Source organism: Poromitra crassiceps, assembly GCF_964638095.1.
Source record: "Poromitra crassiceps genome assembly, chromosome: 8".
NCBI lineage: Eukaryota > Metazoa > Chordata > Actinopteri > Beryciformes > Melamphaidae > Poromitra > Poromitra crassiceps.
Window position 1 is genome coordinate 7,064,963 of NC_139629.1, and position 19,213 is coordinate 7,084,175.

The 19,213-nt window shown below is 44.7% G+C and overlaps 2 protein-coding genes across 2 annotated transcripts in view; both read right to left on the reverse strand.

Annotated features, from left to right (window-relative positions):
- The window catches only part of rif1 (replication timing regulatory factor 1), a 28,111-nt gene extending 27,896 nt beyond the window's left edge, over positions 1–215 (reverse strand). The window contains exon 1 of the mRNA XM_083641645.1: positions 98–215. Within this exon, the coding sequence (XP_083497771.1) occupies positions 98–213 (116 nt within the window). The 5' untranslated portion in view covers positions 214–215. The remainder of the gene's footprint in view (positions 1–97) is intronic.
- Positions 216–5,272: 5,057 nt separating this feature from the next.
- Positions 5,273–18,179, reverse strand: tnfaip6 (tumor necrosis factor, alpha-induced protein 6). Its single transcript, XM_083642169.1, has 6 exons — positions 18,034–18,179; positions 14,376–14,513; positions 13,150–13,311; positions 7,570–7,801; positions 7,090–7,130; positions 5,273–5,513 (listed from the first exon to the last, which is right to left on the reverse strand). Exons 1-6 carry the CDS (start codon positions 18,131–18,133, stop codon positions 5,392–5,394), a joined length of 795 nt encoding a protein of 264 aa, XP_083498295.1. The 5' UTR covers positions 18,134–18,179; the 3' UTR covers positions 5,273–5,391.
- Positions 18,180–19,213: the final 1,034 nt, after the last annotated feature.

Genomic DNA, 19,213 nt, shown 5'->3' on the forward strand with positions numbered 1-19,213 from the left:
TCGTATATATACCCCCGTTGTGTTTAAATGCCTTAAAGAGAGACCAAACTCTGCCAGCAGCTCTGACATGTCCAGAGGATGACTGGTGGTGACCTACTTGGCGATGGTGAGGTAGACGTCCGTCTGCTCCGACGGTCCGGCTGCACTGTCCTCCAGAGACTCCAGCAGAGGGAGGAGGCTGGAGCTGCTCGGAGGCTCCGCCGTCGCCATCATTCTTACTCACCTCCTCACAGCCTTGAAAAAAGGAGGCACAGAGAAAGAGGGAGGTGGTTTTAAGGCGGGAAGGGAGAGAGGAAGACATGAGAGAGAGTAGAGAGATAATATTAACAGGTTGCCACTTTTCCACAGACAAAATTCGAAAACTTCTCCATTACTTTTCAAGGACCCAGAATATACTTTCCATGACCCTTCGCGACCTTAATACATATAATTTACATTGTAGCACCGTGCCCTTCTCCCCAAAGCTCTTTCCAGACATGCAGTGACATATTTGGGGATTTTTTTTATAAAGATATTTTTAACAATAGCCAAAAACTGTGTGAATTCAAAAACTTTTCCAGGCCTGGAAAAGTTTTTCAAATCCCATACATTTTCCAGGAATTTAATGACCATGGGAATTGGGAACCCTTTATTAAGACTAAGATGAAGGGAGGAGGAGGTCGGATCAGGTGGTCTGGTCCTCAAGCGCAAAGATAGACAAATGGCTGGGGAAAGAAATGCTAGGTGAAGAAAGCAGGTGCAGACCCTTCTGTCTCACCACTATGTGATAGGTGTCAGGTGTTAGAGGGTACACTGTCACATGCTTTTTGGTTTTGCTCTTCACTATCCGGATTCTGGGCCAAAATATTTGACTGGTACAAGGCTTATAAAATAACCCTTCAGCCGAAGGCGTAGGTTGCCATCTTCGGCTGTTCTGAATCTTCTCTGCTCCTCCCTACGGCTGTGCAGCAATCTCTGACAGGGGACGACTGTCGCCAAGAGACTTATTCTGAAGGAGTGGAAGTCCCACTCTCAACCTTCTTTTCAACTCTGGCTGGCGGACATGATTTCGGTTGTTTGTATGGAGACCTGAGGTTCCTGAGGACCAACTCGCACCTTAGGCGGCTGGTAGCACCATATTGTAATGTTGGTATGTTTTTTGTGTTTTTTTGTGTGCGTCTTAAGTTTGTTTTGCTTCTGTTCTGAAAATTGAAAATGAAATATTGGAAAAAAAAAGCAGGTGCAGGATTGCACTTATGAGCTGGTGACATGCAGCATGCCTGATAGCCACTCTCCAATATGTGTGAAAGAGGTGGAATAGGCTGCTTCATAGCTCTGTGTCACCACTACAGCATTGTCTTTACAGATGTAAATAATAAGGTTGGTATATATGAACTCTAATAGAGTTCATATTCTGTGATCGTCAAAAGTCCAACAACCACCAATATAAACAAAAACCAATGGCATTTTCAGAAGTGCTCTTTTCTTTTTTCAGAAAATAACCTATTGTGACAGTTTAAATTCGTTGAAACAGGGATGCAAACTCATGGAGAGTGAAAAAGGTGACAGATACCAGCACAGACATAAAACCACTCAGAAATCCTTCACTTAAGTGTCTTTTTTGGGATGAAAAAGGTGACTGTCACCCAAAGGTGACTAGTTTGCATAAGATGCACACTGAATTTAGCTTTGAGACATTATGTCAAGCTAAAGAAAAGAGAGAGAGCGAGGGGGAGAGAGAAAGAAAGTGGGCACTGGGCAGACAGTTTAAAGGTTGTGGCTGAGTCAAGTGACTCTACAGCCTTCGTTTAAACGAGCCTGCATACGCTGGTTACCCCACTGGTTTGAATTGAGTCTGTCAATGTGTGTGAAGGAATGGTAGGATTGTCTGTTAAATGTAGACAAGTAGAGCAGAGGCCGGTGAAACAGCAGGCTGAAGAGGTGAATGCTACCGAGGTGATCAGTCCTCCTCAGCAACTTGATCTCCGCCGCCCATAACAACCAAAACAAGTCTGAACCGTGAGTGTGTGCGGTAGTGACTAACCGTTAGTGCTGGCAGTGGCATGTGCCATTTGTCAGGTTAATTTCGGACTAACGTTACCAGCGCACACAAGACAACTTGTGTATCATCATAATAACACATCAAACCAAGCACATCTGGCTTGCTTTGAGCCATGCGTTAGCAGGACGCCTGCTAGCTGCAGCATGTTAGCTAGCTAGCACTAGCAGGGCCAGTCTCTGCATCCACACAGCAGCACACGTATGCTAACAGTGTTAGCAGCTAGCTAACTCACTAGCTCCTTTAATATCAGCTCGTCCCTCCGTGGCAGTGTGTTATTTACAGTAGACTTAACGTTTGCTAGAGATACAAACATTTATTCCATACCCTCGCCTGACACTCGATCATTCCCGCAACTAACGCTACTAGCCCCTTTCGGGACTTGTGTCGTAACTGAAGAACTTGCACAAAAAGAAGCCTCCACCGCTGCCTGGCCCCCTCCTCTCCTCACCTCGGTGTTCTGGACAAAAAGCAGTAGGCAGCAAGTAGAAGTTTCACAGCAACTCCAGCAAATAGACCCCCGGGGCGGCCGTCTCTAGTTTAGCTGGGCGAGGGTCGAAATTCTTTCAGTCGTATTAAGTGTTGATGTTGATCAATTTTCGCTTCCCTCTCTGTTGCTCATGAGATGCTGCCCCGCGAAATCCTGATGCGCGCGCCAAACTACCACGCCGACGTACAAACTCACCTCTGACCCTGCATACGTCACACTAAAGGACGGCCCATTTAGCCTTATTTATAAGGGGGAAATGTTGACAATCAATAATAATCATCATCATCATCATCATGTAAGTTTAGCACTAAATCCTCCTATCAATTACATTTTCTGATGATATGGCATTCAGTATGTTGCATGTATGTATGTGTTTTTATGTAGGCCTATTCATGGATGGTTCTAATCTGCACATTTTTTGCTGATTTATTTTGTTTTTAATTTTATGTAAAGCACTTTGAACTGCTTTTGCATGAGATGGTAGTATACAAACAGTGAATTGATTTGCAGCATCAATCTTGCTTGCCATCTGCTGTGTGCTACACTGTTGTGAACTGTTTTACTGTGATTATTAAGTTAAGTTAAGTTAAGTTATCCTTTATTTATCCCCTTGGGGAAATTCATCCTCTGCATTTGACCCATCCTCTACTAGGAACCTTCCTAGAACTAGGAGCAGTGGGCAGCCACTGTGCAGCGCCCGGGGACCAACTCCAGTTCTTTTGCCAGTGCCTTGGTCAGGGGCACTGACAGGCGTATCAACCCTAACATACATGTCTTTGATGGTGGGAGGAAACCGGAGCACCCGGAGAAAACCCACACGGACACGGGGAGAACATGCAAACTCCACACAGAAAGGACCTGGGACGGACCGGGGTTCGAACCCGGGACCTTCTTGCTGTGAGGCAACAGTGTTAACCACTGAGCCACCGTGCCGTCCGATTTTTTTATTTATATTTTTTATATTTTATTATGCCTGTTTCTGTGCTCCATAGGCTAAAAGGTTTGGGTATCTGAACACAATGAAAGATGCACAGACAAGGCAGAGAACGGAAAGCTGAGACATACGAGAGACAGAAAAACCACGTATGCAGAGACAGGGGGAAAAAGGATGGTCAGGTAAACATAATAAAAAAATAAATGTGAACAAATACAGTCTCTAGAGGAAATGTGGAGCTTGGCTCATGAACCTGCAGAAGCTTTAGTCTGCTTTCACATTTACATTCATTCAGAAGGTAAGGAGGGTGAGCAAGATGCTGCTGGGTGTCTTGCAATGACTCCAACATGTGGAATTCAAACAGTTCCTCTATAGCAGGGGTTTTCAAAGTCTGAGACTGTGGGCCTCCCTCATACAAATCTTGGAAAAAGGCACCTCCCGCCGCTGCTGGTGGTTAACACTGTTGCCTCACAGCAAGAAGGTCCCGGGTTCGAATCCCGGTCCGTCCCAGGTCCTTTCAGTGTGGAGTTTGCATGTTCTCCCCGTGTTCATGTGGGTTTCCTCCGGGTGCTCCGGTTTCCTCCCACCATCAAAAGACATGTATGTTAGGGTTAATACTCCTGTCAGTGCCCCTGACCAAGGCAATGGCAGAAGAACTGGAGTTGGTCCCCGGGCGCTGCACTGCGGCTGCCCACTGCTCCTAGTTCTAGGAAGGTTCCTAGTATAGAGGATGGGTCAAATGCAGAGGATGAATTTCCCCATGGGGATAAATAAAGGATAACTTAAACTTAACTTAAACTATTTTGTATCGTTTTCTAGCTGGACATAATATCAATTCGGATGTGTTTTATTATGGCTGTCCCGGAGAATAGAAGTGAGCCATCAGTGCATTAATAGCCTACTTATCAGCGTTTTGATTGGCTGTTGGATGAAACAGAGATTAAGAGATAGCCTGGTATTGCTGTTTGACAGACTCCAGACTCCAACAAATACATAAAACAAATCTGTCTGAAGGCATTTATTTGTTTGACTCTGGGGAAGTGGAGATTAGACTAGACTCAGGCCAGACTGGTGTCCTTCAGAAACACGACCTGAAATGATCCCCAATTGATGAAGGGGAAGTGTGCAGAGCAAGAAGACGGAGATAAAAGCAGAACAAGATGTTTGGTGCGGTGCATCAGCCTCTTTTCTGGAGACAATGTGATTGACAACCTCCAGAGAGAAGGGAGGACTCAGACACCTGAAGGATGCAGGACAGAGGAGACATTTCTATGTCCTGGGATGTTCTTCCATAAGCCAAAGCTGAATTTGTCCGGCCGTGGAAACAGTTCCAGGTTATCCTACTCAAGTACTGGTACTTTGCTGATATTTTACTTGAGTAGAAGTCAAATTAGGCTACTGATCTAAAAGTATTTTCCATGCAATTTAAAACGGACAAGGCCAGATCGTTCAGACTAAATCATTTTGATTTGAAACTTAATAAAGTGCATGAACAAAGAAAAGTATTGCATTAATCTAACCCTTGATCTTCAATCTATACAGTCACAAAATGCCATCCAGCCTTCCAGGTGTCTTCCAGGTTGTGACAATTTTCTATAATGTATTTGTGTGCAAATGTAAAAGTAAATCATAATTAAGTCAACATATTTAATTTTTCCACTTATTCTAATTTGCTAAATCTAGAGTATAGCCTATTAGATGTAATGGCCATAATAATTATTATAATTTTATTTTCTGTAAATTCGCATGTGGCCAACAAATTACTATGTACAGCAAACTACGTAGAAAAAAAGTGCAACACAACTTAATAACCGTTGTTTATTTTAACATAATTATTTTATCAGCTATAAAGATGAATTAACCACACAAGGTAACCAATGACATCATAAATACAGAAACAGAAATACATCAGTGTGTTAAATGATTGGGTCAGTGACAATGTTGAGTGTCATTCTGTGAGCAGAGCGATGGGTTAAAGGCGATGTATTGTAACTGGAAGCCTCCCGCTGTCACCGAGGCATCAGAGATGAACTTCAGTGTCATCACGTTTCCTGCAGGGGAAAACAATGGTGATTTGGTTGTTCCCATACAGTACATTTCATTTCAACTTTATTGCTATGCATTTCTCTAATCCAGTGATCCATACGTGTGCTAGAATAATGTTTCCTAATTTTAAAAATCCCAAATGAACCCTATACTGATTTGGTTACAATCCCAATTTACATCATTAGTGGATCTCAAATGCTAAAAAAGTGTTCTTTTAACAGACACAGCTTCAGATGATTCTTCCAGAGTGATGGCAGCATCTTACACATAACGCATGTATCTGTTGTAGAATGGAATTTAACAGCCAAAAGGTCAACAGTGAACCACTTGAAGAAAACTACTTGAGATCAAAAACTGAGCCAGGAGTCGTTAGAAAAGTTGTCTTAAATGATGTATTAACACAGGGGTTTTCAAAGTGGGAGGCGGGCCTCCCCAGGGGGGCTCCAAGCAGTTTCAGGGGAGGCTCAGTGAATGGAAGTGAAAAAATATGACATTAGTTATTAAAAGGAGATCTCATAGAATAGCCTAAATGTGTGTGATTTGGTTGAAGAGATAGTTCAGAGATCAGAAGTAGTTTGGGGGAATTTGACAGTTTTTCCCACTTTCCCAGAGTCAGAAACTAATAAATGCCTTCAGACAGAAACATGGTATGTATTTGGTGTAGTCTGAAGTACAGTATGTCAAACAGTAATATCAGGCTATCTTGGCTCAATTGTTGAGTGTCTCTGGGATCAAACAACATGATCATGTTCCCATAGGCATCCAGGAATTGAGCGAGGGGGGCACCTTTTCCCAAGCTTTGTCTGGGGGGAGGCCCACAGTCTCAGACTTTGCAAACCCCTTGTATTAACATATATCTTGGCCAAGAGATGCACTCTTGTATATTCATGAATGGATACATAGGCTTACATGCAATGAACAGAAAGTGAAAGATACTTATAGGGCACACATCAGCTTACGCCTGTTTTGACGTACATTTTGAAGGCAACTCTGTAGAGTCAACCTATGTTATTCTGGCCCTGTACAGGGCACAGTGGGAGATAGAGAGGAACTGTCTGTGTATGTATCTACAATAACTATGTGTAACTGAAATGTAAATGTACAGTATATGAATACATTAAGTACTGATTGTCTAAATAAAGGCTAATGTGATTTAAATTTTACATATCAGCATCTCTCGATGTCTCTGTTTCATTTTCCTCGGACACTGTCGGCCTGACAGCGTTCATATTTGGCACGGGTACCAGCAGGGGCCCCGAGCAGACGGTGACAGGGCCGGACTTTTGAATTAGGTAATTCATTTGGTGATTATGGTCGACTAAATAGGCAAAAATGACTAATTAGTGGCCAAAATGAGTGAACACAGGTTCAGCACCATGGAGAGCTCCATTCCTTAGCCACTAATGAGGCACACCTCAGAGGAGAAGTGGACTAATGAAAGCCCTCTGGGGAGAGATAGGAGAAGCTGCATGCCAACTCTGGGAGCGCGGCCTGACTAAAAATACCCCGTTATTGTGTGTTCTAATGGGTATCAGAACTGGTCATCACAAAAAAACTACTAAGAATAAGAGGACATCTCACCTGATGATATGATGTCGTCTGGTAAATAATCACCACAGAACCTGCAAACAAACAGACTCACGGTGAACACAGGATAACAGTGAGGAGAAGATTATTTTTGACAAAATGTTATTATTCTATTCTGAAGAAAGAAGTAGGGCGTGCACATCCGTTTGAAGGAGGTCAGGTGCAGGACAAAAGGCAAATAAACCGCACACTGAAATTTGTCAGCTCCCAGGTCAGTTTATTTTAACGTTTCGACCGAACTGTCTTCATCAGAAAAAGAAAAAAAAAAAAATATATATATATATATATATCTATTCTGACCTCAGTTGGCACCAGCATGGAGGTCCAGTGGAGAACAAATCAATCATTTCACACTCCTATTCATTTATTAAACCTGAAGGAGCAGGTCACCCAGAATCCCTCACTTGGGCAAAAAAAAACAAAAAAAAACATTTAGGTCACGCTTGAGCGAACAAATGAGCAGCGACCCCTGACCTGCCAGCGAAGCCAGAGACGTCGTCGTAGCTGTCGTACACCTCCAGGTAGTCCGCCAGACAGGACGTGTCTTCCTCCACGTCAAACTCCAGGAATTGGAGGCGCAGCCTCTGGCCGTAGCGCACGCGGATGTGCCAGTAGCAGATCTGCTCGTCCTCGTACTCCTCGGGGAAGCCGGGAGACTGGATGATCTTCTGCTGCTCGGTCAGCACCCCACCGCCACACTCCTTGGCTGTGGAATACACGAGTGACATCCAGTGATGAGAGAAAAGCTATTCTCGAACTTTTTTTTTAAAGGTCACGTACCAGCTCAGTGGCCTTGTGGTCTGAGTGTCCGCCCTGAGACTGGGAGGTCGTGAGTTCGATCCCCGGCCGAGTCATACCAAAGACTATAAAAATGGGACCCATTTGCCTCCCTGCTTGGCGCTCAGCATCAAAGGGTTGGAATTGGGGGGTTAAATCACCATGTGATTCCCGAGCGCGCCGCTCACCGCTCCCCCAGGGGATGGGTCAAATGCGGAGAACAAATTTCACACATTGTGTGACAATCAGTGGGACTTTACCTTTACCTTTACGTTTGATCCCTTATGATCATTTGCTTCATCACTTCACAATCTATAGAACATCTTTCATGATCATTTATTGACTTTAGTCTTATTTTTGTTGCAGTACTGACCAGAACTAGCCAATTAGATAGGCTACTTGTATATATTTTCTTTGTTCTACTTTGTACCGGTTCATCTTTCATTCCCTGATGCAAGTTATAACTGTTGCTTTTGGGGCTGCCTCTTGCAGGAAACTAGAGGGCAGTCAGTAGAGTGCATACCTCCACCAACCTTTTTACCAAGTTTCCTGGTGTTACGTGAACCCGTTTGGAACTTAGGTGCCTTTTTGTGATTGACTATGAACATTACCACGCCCCCTTTTTCCTAGTGGGCGTGGAAAGTTAATCAGTCCTTGGCCCATGACCTACTTGTCTACAAAGGTTTGTGGTGTTAGTGAATCTGTTTGGAAGTGCCTTTTTGTGATTGGATACGGTCATTGCCACGCCCCCTTTTGGCTAGTGGATGTGGAAAGTTAACCAATTCTTCCTTGGCCCATAACCTAATCCATTTGGAAGTTAGGCACCTTTTTGTGATTGAACACACCCAAAACAGACAGAGAAACAAACAGACAGACAGACAGACAGAGAAACAGACAGACAGACAGACAGACAGACAGACAGAGAAACAAACAGACATAGAAACAGACAGACAGACAGACAGACAGAGAAACAAACAGACATAGAAACAGACAGACAGACAGACAGACAGAGAAACAAACAGACATAGAAACAGACAGACAGACAGACAGACAGAGAAACAGACAGACAGACAGACAGACAGACAGAGAAACAGACAGACGGACCGACGGACCGACAGACAAAGAAACAGACAGACAGACAGAGAGACAGACAGAGAAACAGGGGCGAAAACATAACCTCCTGGCCAACTCCTGGCGGAGGTACAATTCGAGTGGTAGAAAGAAAATCCCTTTGTTAAGTGGAGGAAATCAACAACACATGTTGAGACTGGTGACAATGACAACAAAAGCCTTTTCCTATTTGCTGGGGGGGGGGAGGATACTGTATGTAATTAGAAGTTGCTACATCACTTCTCATGTGTTTCTTATATTCAAACCATTAGATTAACATCAAACACTGGGTTGAATTTCAGCCTAATTTTCTCTTTTAGATCATGAAATAGCCTGTAGAGTCATATGAATGAGTGAATTAAACAGGGACTCAATGACCAAAGTGTAAGGAGCAGCAGAGGAACCATTGGATGGTGGACTTCCATTTTGATGCCTCATGTATGGCATTTTGGCTGATTCCATCTTGGATCTCGACACGAGACCAGGGGTTTCCCACAGAGCACGGCCTGCTATTGGTCTGTGATCGGCGAGCTGTGTGATCAGTGGACAAGCGACCTGTCAATCACGCCCCAAAACGTACTCTGCAACTACAACATAGTCTGAAACTAGCGATTGAGACCATAAACGCATTAGGAAAGTGTTTACTGAGGCCATAGATCAAGTGAGAAGCAGGCTCATTTTCCCATTGACTTCCATACAATCAGACTTCTTTTTTGGAGCCAGTGGAGTGGGCCCCTGCAGAACATTCGAAATAATGCAGGTTTCAGACACTTCCGCTTTGGCTTCAATTTTCACAAACGGAGCTACCCTCTTGTATGCAACACATTTACGTGTGATGAATTCTTTTACACTTTAGAATAGGGGATGCAGAAAGAGAGCCTTCTAAATGAATTGTAAATTATTTACACATGCCGCACACTGTAGCTCCTATTTGCTAGTTTTATTACAAAAGGGGTAATAAAACTAGCCCACGCGAGCTACTCTCTTTCACCGTTTTAAATTATTGACACATCTCACTACAATAATAAGGCGAGGAGTTCCGTGGTGTCACAGTTCGTTAATATGATGGTTACCCCTGGTTACCACTGTCATGTGATTTATGACGTCGCGTGAGGCTGTCATTGGGAAAGTGGGAGTTGACTTGAGGAGTGTAATCTATATGACGTGGCCATAGGCTGCGGGGCGCTCTCTCTGCCAGTCTGAACAAGGAGGACATGTTCTCTCTACCACTCCGGTTCTCTATACTCTTTATTCCTTTATTTTCACGTACATGTATGGGTGTGAGTGTGTGTGTGATACTTATTTCTACTATTTCTATTAGTTTAGACTCTAAACAAGGGGTGGGCAACTATTTTTCATGGGGGGCCACATGAGAAACCCAGATTGTTGCCGGGGGCCGAACAAATATTGTCATGCCGTAACCCATGGATGGGCAATTTTGATGATAGAGTGCCACAAAAAAAAATCTCGTTACCAGATTTTGCTGAGGGCCGAACGGCGCCCGCACGAAAAATTTGGGGCATTTGAAGCCAGGTTTAGAGGAATAACTCATTTTTAATCAATGGTTGTGATGTCATTATTTAGTCTTAACCACCAATATTTGATCCTTTTCTCACTCACTCCTATGTCACCACCTGTTCTCCCTGCAAGGCTTGAAATTAACTTTTTGGACCACCAGCCAATATGGCTGCTAGATTTTAAAGTTACCAGCAAATTAGAATTTCCACTAGCCGAAATGTTTTTCTTGAAATAAACCAGAATATGAGTGGGTTAATTTAAGCATAAGTATCAGTAAGTGGCCCGGGATTCTCAAAGCCTGACTGTTTTGAGGGTCACACAAGAACAAAAATGCACTCTTGAAGCTAAATAAATCCAAAACCAACGAGTTAATTATTTAAATGTTTACTTCAATGTAGAACAGTTATTTCTTACACATGAGATTAGTTTTAGCCTTTTAGTCATAAAGATTATTGAAAGATATTCCATATTCCAGACTGAAATGCTATAACAGAAGTGGAGTATTGGCCAGAATGACATGAACATTTGGAAACGTATTCAGCGGGTATCTTGCACGTTGTATTTAGGTGCATTGTAAAAAAAACATTTTTTTTTTTTATTATGTTGCCCATGTGTGCTCTAAACTAATGAATGGAAGTTGGTTGTAGCTAGCTTCCACACCCCAGCTTGAGCTGTCCCGTGAAGCTGTCTGGGCCCTATGCTGTATGCCGGTTAAGTCAAACTCCCTTTTTGGCTAACTGTCCATCTGACAGCCTTGTGGTTATTTCGTTCTGCCGTGGCGTGTTTGCAGGTCCGGTTCATCTAGACACGAGCCTATCTCTTTTTAGAGCCGAACCCGTGACACGTGGCGTCGGCGACCTCGAGGGCGAACCAATGCTGCCAGTTGAGCGGGCGAACAGGTGAAGTCTTCTTCAATACAACACGATGTTCATTTAGTAAATGATGGTCCCATTGTGAGTAAAATAGACTATAAAGCAGGCTATGCTTTGGGGCGTGATTGACGGGTCGCCTGTCCATTGATCGCACAGCTTGCCGATCATGGACCAATAGCAGGCCGAGCTGTGGCTCTGTGGGGAACCTGACACCAAACCTCTTTAAAAGTTCCATAGGTGGTTTAGTTGGAATTGCAAAATGTTGCTTTGGAATGTATCTGGTTTTATGGGGGGCAGACAGGGAAGTCTTTCACTCCAGCTGGGACTTTGGTGAGTCATTCAGTGGTGGGGCTACAACAGTAGGCTACATCACCCCTTAAGGCCTAAACATGGTCGTCCGTCAGAGCCTCGCCCCGCCCTCCCCGTATGACGGCGGGTGGAGTGCCGTCCTACGGGGAGGGGGCGCCGTCGGCTGACGGGGGCTGCTCGAAAATGTGACTCAGCGCCGACGATACGTGCGTGACGTCAGCTGCACGAGAGTTGTGACTGGCCGTTGCCTTGGCTCATCGTCGTAAAGTCGCCTTTCAAAGCATGACGTTAGATTATAACGAACTACTTGTGTGGCTTAGCCTTCCCAAATGTTGAGGGTCGTTTTTTTGAATTTAATACATAGAATTGGGAACGTTACATTCAATTTCATTCAGACTGCCTGGCACACAATCTCCGCCATTTTCACACGGAGCTTCCACAGGAGGAGGGAGGGTGGGAGGAGGGAGGGCGTAGTGGCGTCCGAGCATGTAGGGCTCGCTGGCGCCACCAGACGGCGAGACGGCTCCAATTCGAGGCGGACGGACGACCATGTTTAGGCCTTAACTCATAGGTCAGCCCATGATTGGTTATCAATACTCCCTCTCAGGTCTTATCTGGACCAATGCTTTCACCTCCTCCAGTTTATTCCTGGTCTGTCTTTGATCACTCACAGGGCGGGACTGAGATTGTGGTTTTGAATCTAGACACAAAAATGCCTTGTCTCCTAGTGTGGTCACCATCCTGTACTGGTCTAGGGTGGTCCCATCCTGTACTGGTCTAGTGTGGTCCCATCCTGTACTGGTCTAGTGTGGTCACCATCCTGTACTGGTCTAGTGTGGTCACCATCCTGTACTGGTCTAGTGTGGTCACCATCCTGTACTGGTCTAGTGTGGTCCCAACCTGTACTGGTCTAGTGTGGTCCCATTCAGTACTGGTCTAGTGTGGTCCCATCCTGTACTGGTCTAGTGTGGTCCCATCCTGTACTGATCTAGTGTGGTCCCATCCAGTACTGGTCTAGTGTGGTCCCATTCAGTACTGGTCTAGTGTGGTCCCATTCAGTACTGGTCTAGTGTGGTCCCATCCTGTACTGGTCTAGTGTGGTCCCATCCTGTACTGGTCTAGTGTGGTCCCATCCTGTACTGGTCTAGTGTGGTCCCATCCTGTACTGGTCTAGTGTGGTCCCATCCTGTACTGGTCTAGTGTGGTCCCATTCAGTACTGGTCCCATGTCGCCCCTCAGCTTTAACTTCAAGCAGCAGTGATGACAACATCCTTAGAGGGTCTGTGGAAGCACACACTTGTGTATCTTCCTGAACCTATGGCCTAACCTCACCCTCTGGGACCGGACTAACGTCTCTGAGATGCAACCACAGCCACCTAGTCATCACATATGCTCATGGGTCATTTAAATTCACCACCCAAATGTGCTCACGCTGGTATGTATCACGCTGTGTCATGCGTATACTCACAGTCTGGGTTATAGCAGTAGACATCCCATCTCTCACTTTTGTTTATCCTGTATCCGTAGTCGACGATGCCAACTTTGCCAAAACCGCAGTTGGCGCCGGGTTTGACGATGGGGTAGCCGACTCGCCCTTTGTCAAACCATCCGGCTGCGCACACATGGAAACCTGCACAAGATATTGAATAGAAGCACAAATATGGTCAATTTTGCGCAACGATAACGGTTACAGTCATTGATAATGCTCTCATGAACGAACAACGGCAGAAAACCTTCCCAACTCTGTCAGCAGGGGAGCCACACATTTAAATATTTAAATGGCAGGATACGGGCCTTCTGGTGACCATTACAAGAACTTTCTCGCTGGACAGGATGGGGATACGGGTCGGGTGGGGGGGGCTGCATAATGAACTTCTGTGTCGGAGAGCCTAGAGTTACAATCAGCAGACCACAGTTAGGAGAGTGGAGATAAAAGCGGGGGGACCTCCTAGGAAGACTGCCATGGGGAAACTCAGCTGGAACCACTGACAAGAGGGGTGGGGGGTGGGGGGGTCCCGGGGTGGGGGGGAGTCCCGGTACCAGAGCCAGTAACTGGATTCAATCTCTGTGCCATGGGAACAATAACACCACCCGCCCAAGCAGGTGTTAACAGGCTTTTACTATACTGGCTTAACATCTGACATGGAGTCATGCAACAGCAGTTGCGGGAAGAAGTGCTTCACTCAGCGCTTTCCCAATAACCTTTACCCTGCTGGATTCTCCACCCTTTCCAAGCATTCTGCTGGGTGGAAAGATGAAGTGCTAATGATCTTATCTTAGAGAGCCGTCTTTTCGAATGCGCACTCGAAGGACACACTCGTTTAAGAATGGCAGGGGAAACGGGCCCCCATGTTTGATTCCTGCTGTCATGGGAGAAAGGCAAGGTAAACAAACGCCTTTCGCGACTCAGTTACCAAACGACTGGATCGTGTAAACTGTTGGTAATATAATGTGCTTAGACAAACTAGGAAACAGCATCAGTCAATGGGTTAAACAGCACTTCTTGCTCCGTTGGGAACTATGGCAGTTGATACTGACACAATCCCAATGGAGGCTCTACATGTGAGTTATGGTGTCTGTCTTGTGGTCCGTGTGCTTTTCCCCTGAGTAAATGATCCTTGTGATGAGCTCCGCATGTGTGTGTGTGTGTGTGCGTATTGTGTATTGTGTATGTGAGTGTGTGTTGCTGCAGACCTATTTGACGGGCGGCCTCCAGTTGTTGGTAAGTGGCCAGCGCTCCCCCCTCGTACTTGCAGACAGCTTTGGCCTCTTTATAGGTCAGCTGGTATCTCCCTTTGCGTGATTCCCTGTGGTAGACTCCAGCTGCTTGCTCTGTCAGAGGGAGACAGACGACCAAAAAAGAACTTTTGTCAGTCAACACGCCATCTGCAGGGCCGCTTTCGTCGCATGGGGTTTCCCGTGGGAAGAAGAAGACAAATATGGCATGGCACAGTCCGTGTTTTTTTATATATATTTTTTTTAATTTTATTTAAAATTTTAACAACATATGAACAAAACAAACAGACATAGGAAAGGAAAACAAAGAAAAACATACATACATATCATATCGACACTTATCATAATGTGGTGCTTCCGTCCATATAGGGTGCTTATGTCCTCGTAAGAGATGTTGTGCGAGGCGTCCAACAGGAACCAGCCAGGCAAGTCACCCACCACCCCTAACCTCATCATCGAGGTAGGCTAGAAACGGGTTAGAACTTTTTAAGTGAGTTGATTCTGAGTCTCTCCATCCTTATAACAGAGATCATGTCTGTCAACCACAATTGGAAAGAAGGTGAAGAGGGGGACTTCCATTCTTTCAGAATTAGTTTTTTTACACGTTGCAACAAGTTATCCCCAGTGTCAGAGACTGTTGCACAGCTACAGGGAAGCCCAGAGAGGTCTCCGAGCAGGCGAAGATGGCGAGTTCTGCCTCCGGCTGAAGGGTTATTTTGTAGGCCTTAAGAGTACCAGTCAAATATTTTGGCCCAGAATCCAGTCAGTGAAGGGCAGAACCAGAAGGCATGAGACAGAGTGCCCTCTGACACCTGTCACACAGTGGTGAGACAGAAGGGTAGTTGTTGTGCAACTCATACTTAGAATAGTGCAGACGGTGATCAACTTTAAATTGGATGAGCTGGTGTCTACTATTAACTGAGCAGAGTTGTATCACAGACATGCCCCTATCCCATATAATGACAGATAAGTCAATGCCAAGTTCGCAAACTGATCTTGACCACCTTAGCCTCCTGGTATGGTACTAGGGGCCCCACGTAAGACGTCACTTAGGGCCCCAAAATGTTCAGAAACGGCTATCTGCATCTAAAACCATGAGAAAGCTGACAGTCTGCCAGTGCCTGTGAGGTGCAGCCAGCAACTCCAGTGATTTGTATCTGAGCAACCTGATACACCTCGACTTTATTTCATTTCACAAGGTTCCAGAGAATATCCAACGGGACCAAAAGGCAAGCAAGTGAGAATGCTTCCAGGCTGTCATCTGTCAACCAGTGTCCTGTGCTTGGAAGGCGAAGGCCAGCTCACAGTTTGACATTGCTCTGCTTCTGGAGCTTTGGCAGCACTCGGTCACATCCCTGCATGACCCTCTCCATGGAGAGTCCTCTGCTGATCCTGTTTTGCTATTACACACGCATGCATGACTCTGCAAGGCAGAAAACACTGAACTAACCTCGAGTCATTATTTTGATCTTGTTAACCCCGTTCATTTGAAGTGTTTCGTCATCGACTGTTGTGTGACTCACTACAGCAACCAACGTTTTGTTTTCATCCATATCATTTTATTTCTGCACAGTATGCATTCTGCTCCGCTCCACATCATTACTGTTCACACCAATTAGCTCCTGAAACAATGGTCGGGGTGTGTGTTTTTTTCAGACGTGTAGGAACAAACTTGCTGAGTCAGAAAAACACAGTCTGCCATACCTCAGATTTGGCCAACCTTGAAGAGAAACTATGTAGGTACTGGTCTGGTAGGCTATTAGAGGGGGGAGGGAATGGCATGATACAGTATGAAACATGTTTGCGTGTCCCAGGGGCATTAGCGGGCAAGCCAAACCCATTAGCAATACTACTCTATTAGTGAAATAGGCTATAGCGTGTTTGGCTTTCACTCTCACCTCATAAAGGTATACTGAGCATGGGGTTTATGAAGTGAGCGTCAGTGGCGCATGTTATGGGGAAAATGAAAGACAAATGGCAATTAGGCTATAGATTTGAAGAATTGAAAGAAGAGTTGTTTTCACAAGAACAGCTAGGAAATAGAGATGGAGTGAACTGTCTTCATTTGACTGTATTCCTGTTGTGTTGAGTCTGTTTAGACAATGCATTTTGGAAAGGCCACAGATGAAGTCACTTCCCCATGTTTACATGCTGGCCTCCGTCAGGTCATAAACATGCTCCCCTGCTGCTGGGCAGAGTTGCATTATAGGCCTATTAGGACTGATCCATACTAGCCTCATTCATGCCATTCCTCACAGGGGCCCTCTATTCTGCACAAGCAAAGTTATATAGCTTACCACAGTCAATGAGTAGCCTAAACTACTTATACATAGATGGTCATTTTACATCCTTTGATCTACTGAAGAGGAAGTTTGAGTTGCCTCGCACGCACTGACTCAGATACCGGCAAATCAGAAATTATGTTAGATCCAAGATTCGTACCTTTGAAGCGCTTCCAAATGAACGTGCTTTTTTCGACGTTTTGCTGAGCCCTCCTCACTCCAGGCATCTCATCTCCAGATTTGTTTGTCTGTTTGACAACTACAACACGGCCTCTACTGAGAGGATTAGAGAAGCGTGGCAGGCAGAACTTGGTAATGATTTATCTGACATCTTATGGGAAAGGAGTCTGTCTGTGGTACAACTCTGCTCAGTTAATAGCAGACACCAGTTGATCCAATTTAAAGTCACTCACCGTCTTCACTATTCCAAGCATAAACGACACAGGATATTCCCTTCTGTCTCACCACTGTGTGACAGGTGTCAGAGGGCACACTATATCATGCCTTCTGGTTCTGCCCTTCACTAATTCTGCACCAAAATATTCGACTGGTACTCCAAGGCCTACAAAATGATCCTTCAACCGGAGGCAGAACTCGCCATCTTCGGCTGCTCGGAGACCTCTTTGAACTTCCCTACAACTGTGCAACAGTCTCTGACACAGGGGACAGCTGTTGCCAAAAAACTAATTCTGAAGGAATGGAAGTCTTCCTCTTCACCCTCTTTCCAACTGTGGTTGATGGACATGACCTCTGTTATACGCATGAAGAGACTTAGGTTCATGAGGACCAATTCACTCACAAAGTTTTCAACCATTTGGGACCATATTGAATATTGGGGGGGAAATTAGTAGCCTAAACTGATGTAACAAGATTGCAGTAATCAGATATTAATACAAACATAGCGGTGTCACTCAATATCTGTCGAAAGGGAAAAGGGCATTTAAATAGGCCTAGAGATGACAAGATAGCCAACAGATAGGCTGCCTAGTGCCTACTAACATTGAAATTGTGCTTGACAATTTTATAGAACAAACTGTTGATTTAACTGCAGATGATATTGATTTCTTAGAAAAGTAAAACAAGAATAATTCAAAGTAATGAGATTACGTTGGTGTTCAACTGGTTAAATTGAACAGCAATCTTGATTGCATTTGGAATAGTAGCCTATTTCTTTACAGCCTCATCACATCGTATCAAGAAAACGTTAATGACATGTCCTCAACCGACCCAACATGCAAACCTAAAATTCACAACAGAAGGTAAAACTGCATGTGGTACAGACTAAAAGACAATTTGTCTGAACATCAGGGAGGCTACATCAAAGCGCTTCTTACCCAGCCAGATTGAATTGTGAAATATTCCATTCTTGAAACCCCACGCGTGCGCCTCTTTAAACAGGAACACAATTGCGCATAGGACAGCGAAGACGCGCATGCTGCAGCCCTCAGTGCGCAGCTGCTCAACAACCCAGATGTTAACCAGGCGCTCATCTGCTCATGCCTTTATATACTGAGGAGGACTGCTGCCGTACACGTTGCTGTGCTGTGCCGCTCCCCAGCAGAGTCTAGCGTTGCTCAACACAGGGAATTACGGGGACCCGTCATTCCTGGAAAAGGGCGTCGTGACAAACTCCATGCGTGAGGTCGGGTGTTTCCAGATGTGAAGCGTCTCCCACCGTTTCTGGTGCCTCGCTCGGAGTGAACACAAGTGAGCTGAAATGTTCTGCACTGACGACCAAAGTACCATCAAGGGAAGAGTTGTAGTTCCCCGAGGGGGTCCCAGTAATCCAAATTACAGCAATTTCACAGTTATTTTTCACTCACCTATGCATGCTAGGACATTGAGGGCTGCTGCTGTGTTGAGTGGCACTTACAGCTGTATAATTCTATACCAATGCATAGAACAGCAGACTGATTGACTGATTCTGTGGATCAAATTGGAGGTTGTCATGTTAAAGTAGGCTATGGGACTTACACTATATTGTGACTTTTTGTGACAGATAATGAGGTAATGTGTATCCACAAACACAGGAAAAAATGAAATATTATAGACTATATTCCATGATGGCCTGAAAATTGATATTTATATCTCTCAAAATCACAGGTTAAAGTGAGAGGGCACACATATCAATTGGCATTTGGTAAAATGGTCCTGAATTGGTTCCAGATCTGAGAGGAAATGAGCTGTACCTTCTTAATTCTCAAGTGCGCCTCTCCCATTTAAACCCACATATGGAAACTCTGCCTCAGACACAGTAATTGTCATATATATTACAGTTGCATTTTAATAGGAAATGCATCATCATTTCCATGTGCCCAAAAGCTACAGAAGAGCTAATTGCTCACAGCTTTGAGTGAGTATATGATAATGAATCAATAAATATTATTTATCCCGCTGACAGTGTGAGAATGAAAACTATGTTAAATGTGAAAACAAACATGGAAAGACAGAGTAAAGTTGACAGAACTCATACCAGTGCAGTTGTTTATTGGATTTAACAGTGATTCAACCCAA

Coding starts and splice junctions, on each gene's coding strand:
- tnfaip6 (XM_083642169.1), bottom strand. CDS start 18,133: ATGCGCGTCTTCGCTGTCCTATGCGCAATTGTGTTCCTGTTTAAAGAG. Junction 7,802..13,149: donor CTACTGCTATAACCCAGACT/GTGAGTATACGC, acceptor TGTATTCCACAG/CCAAGGAGTGTGGCGGTGGG. Junction 7,131..7,569: donor GTCTCTGGCTTCGCTGGCAG/GTCAGGGGTCGC, acceptor GTTTGTTTGCAG/GTTCTGTGGTGATTATTTAC.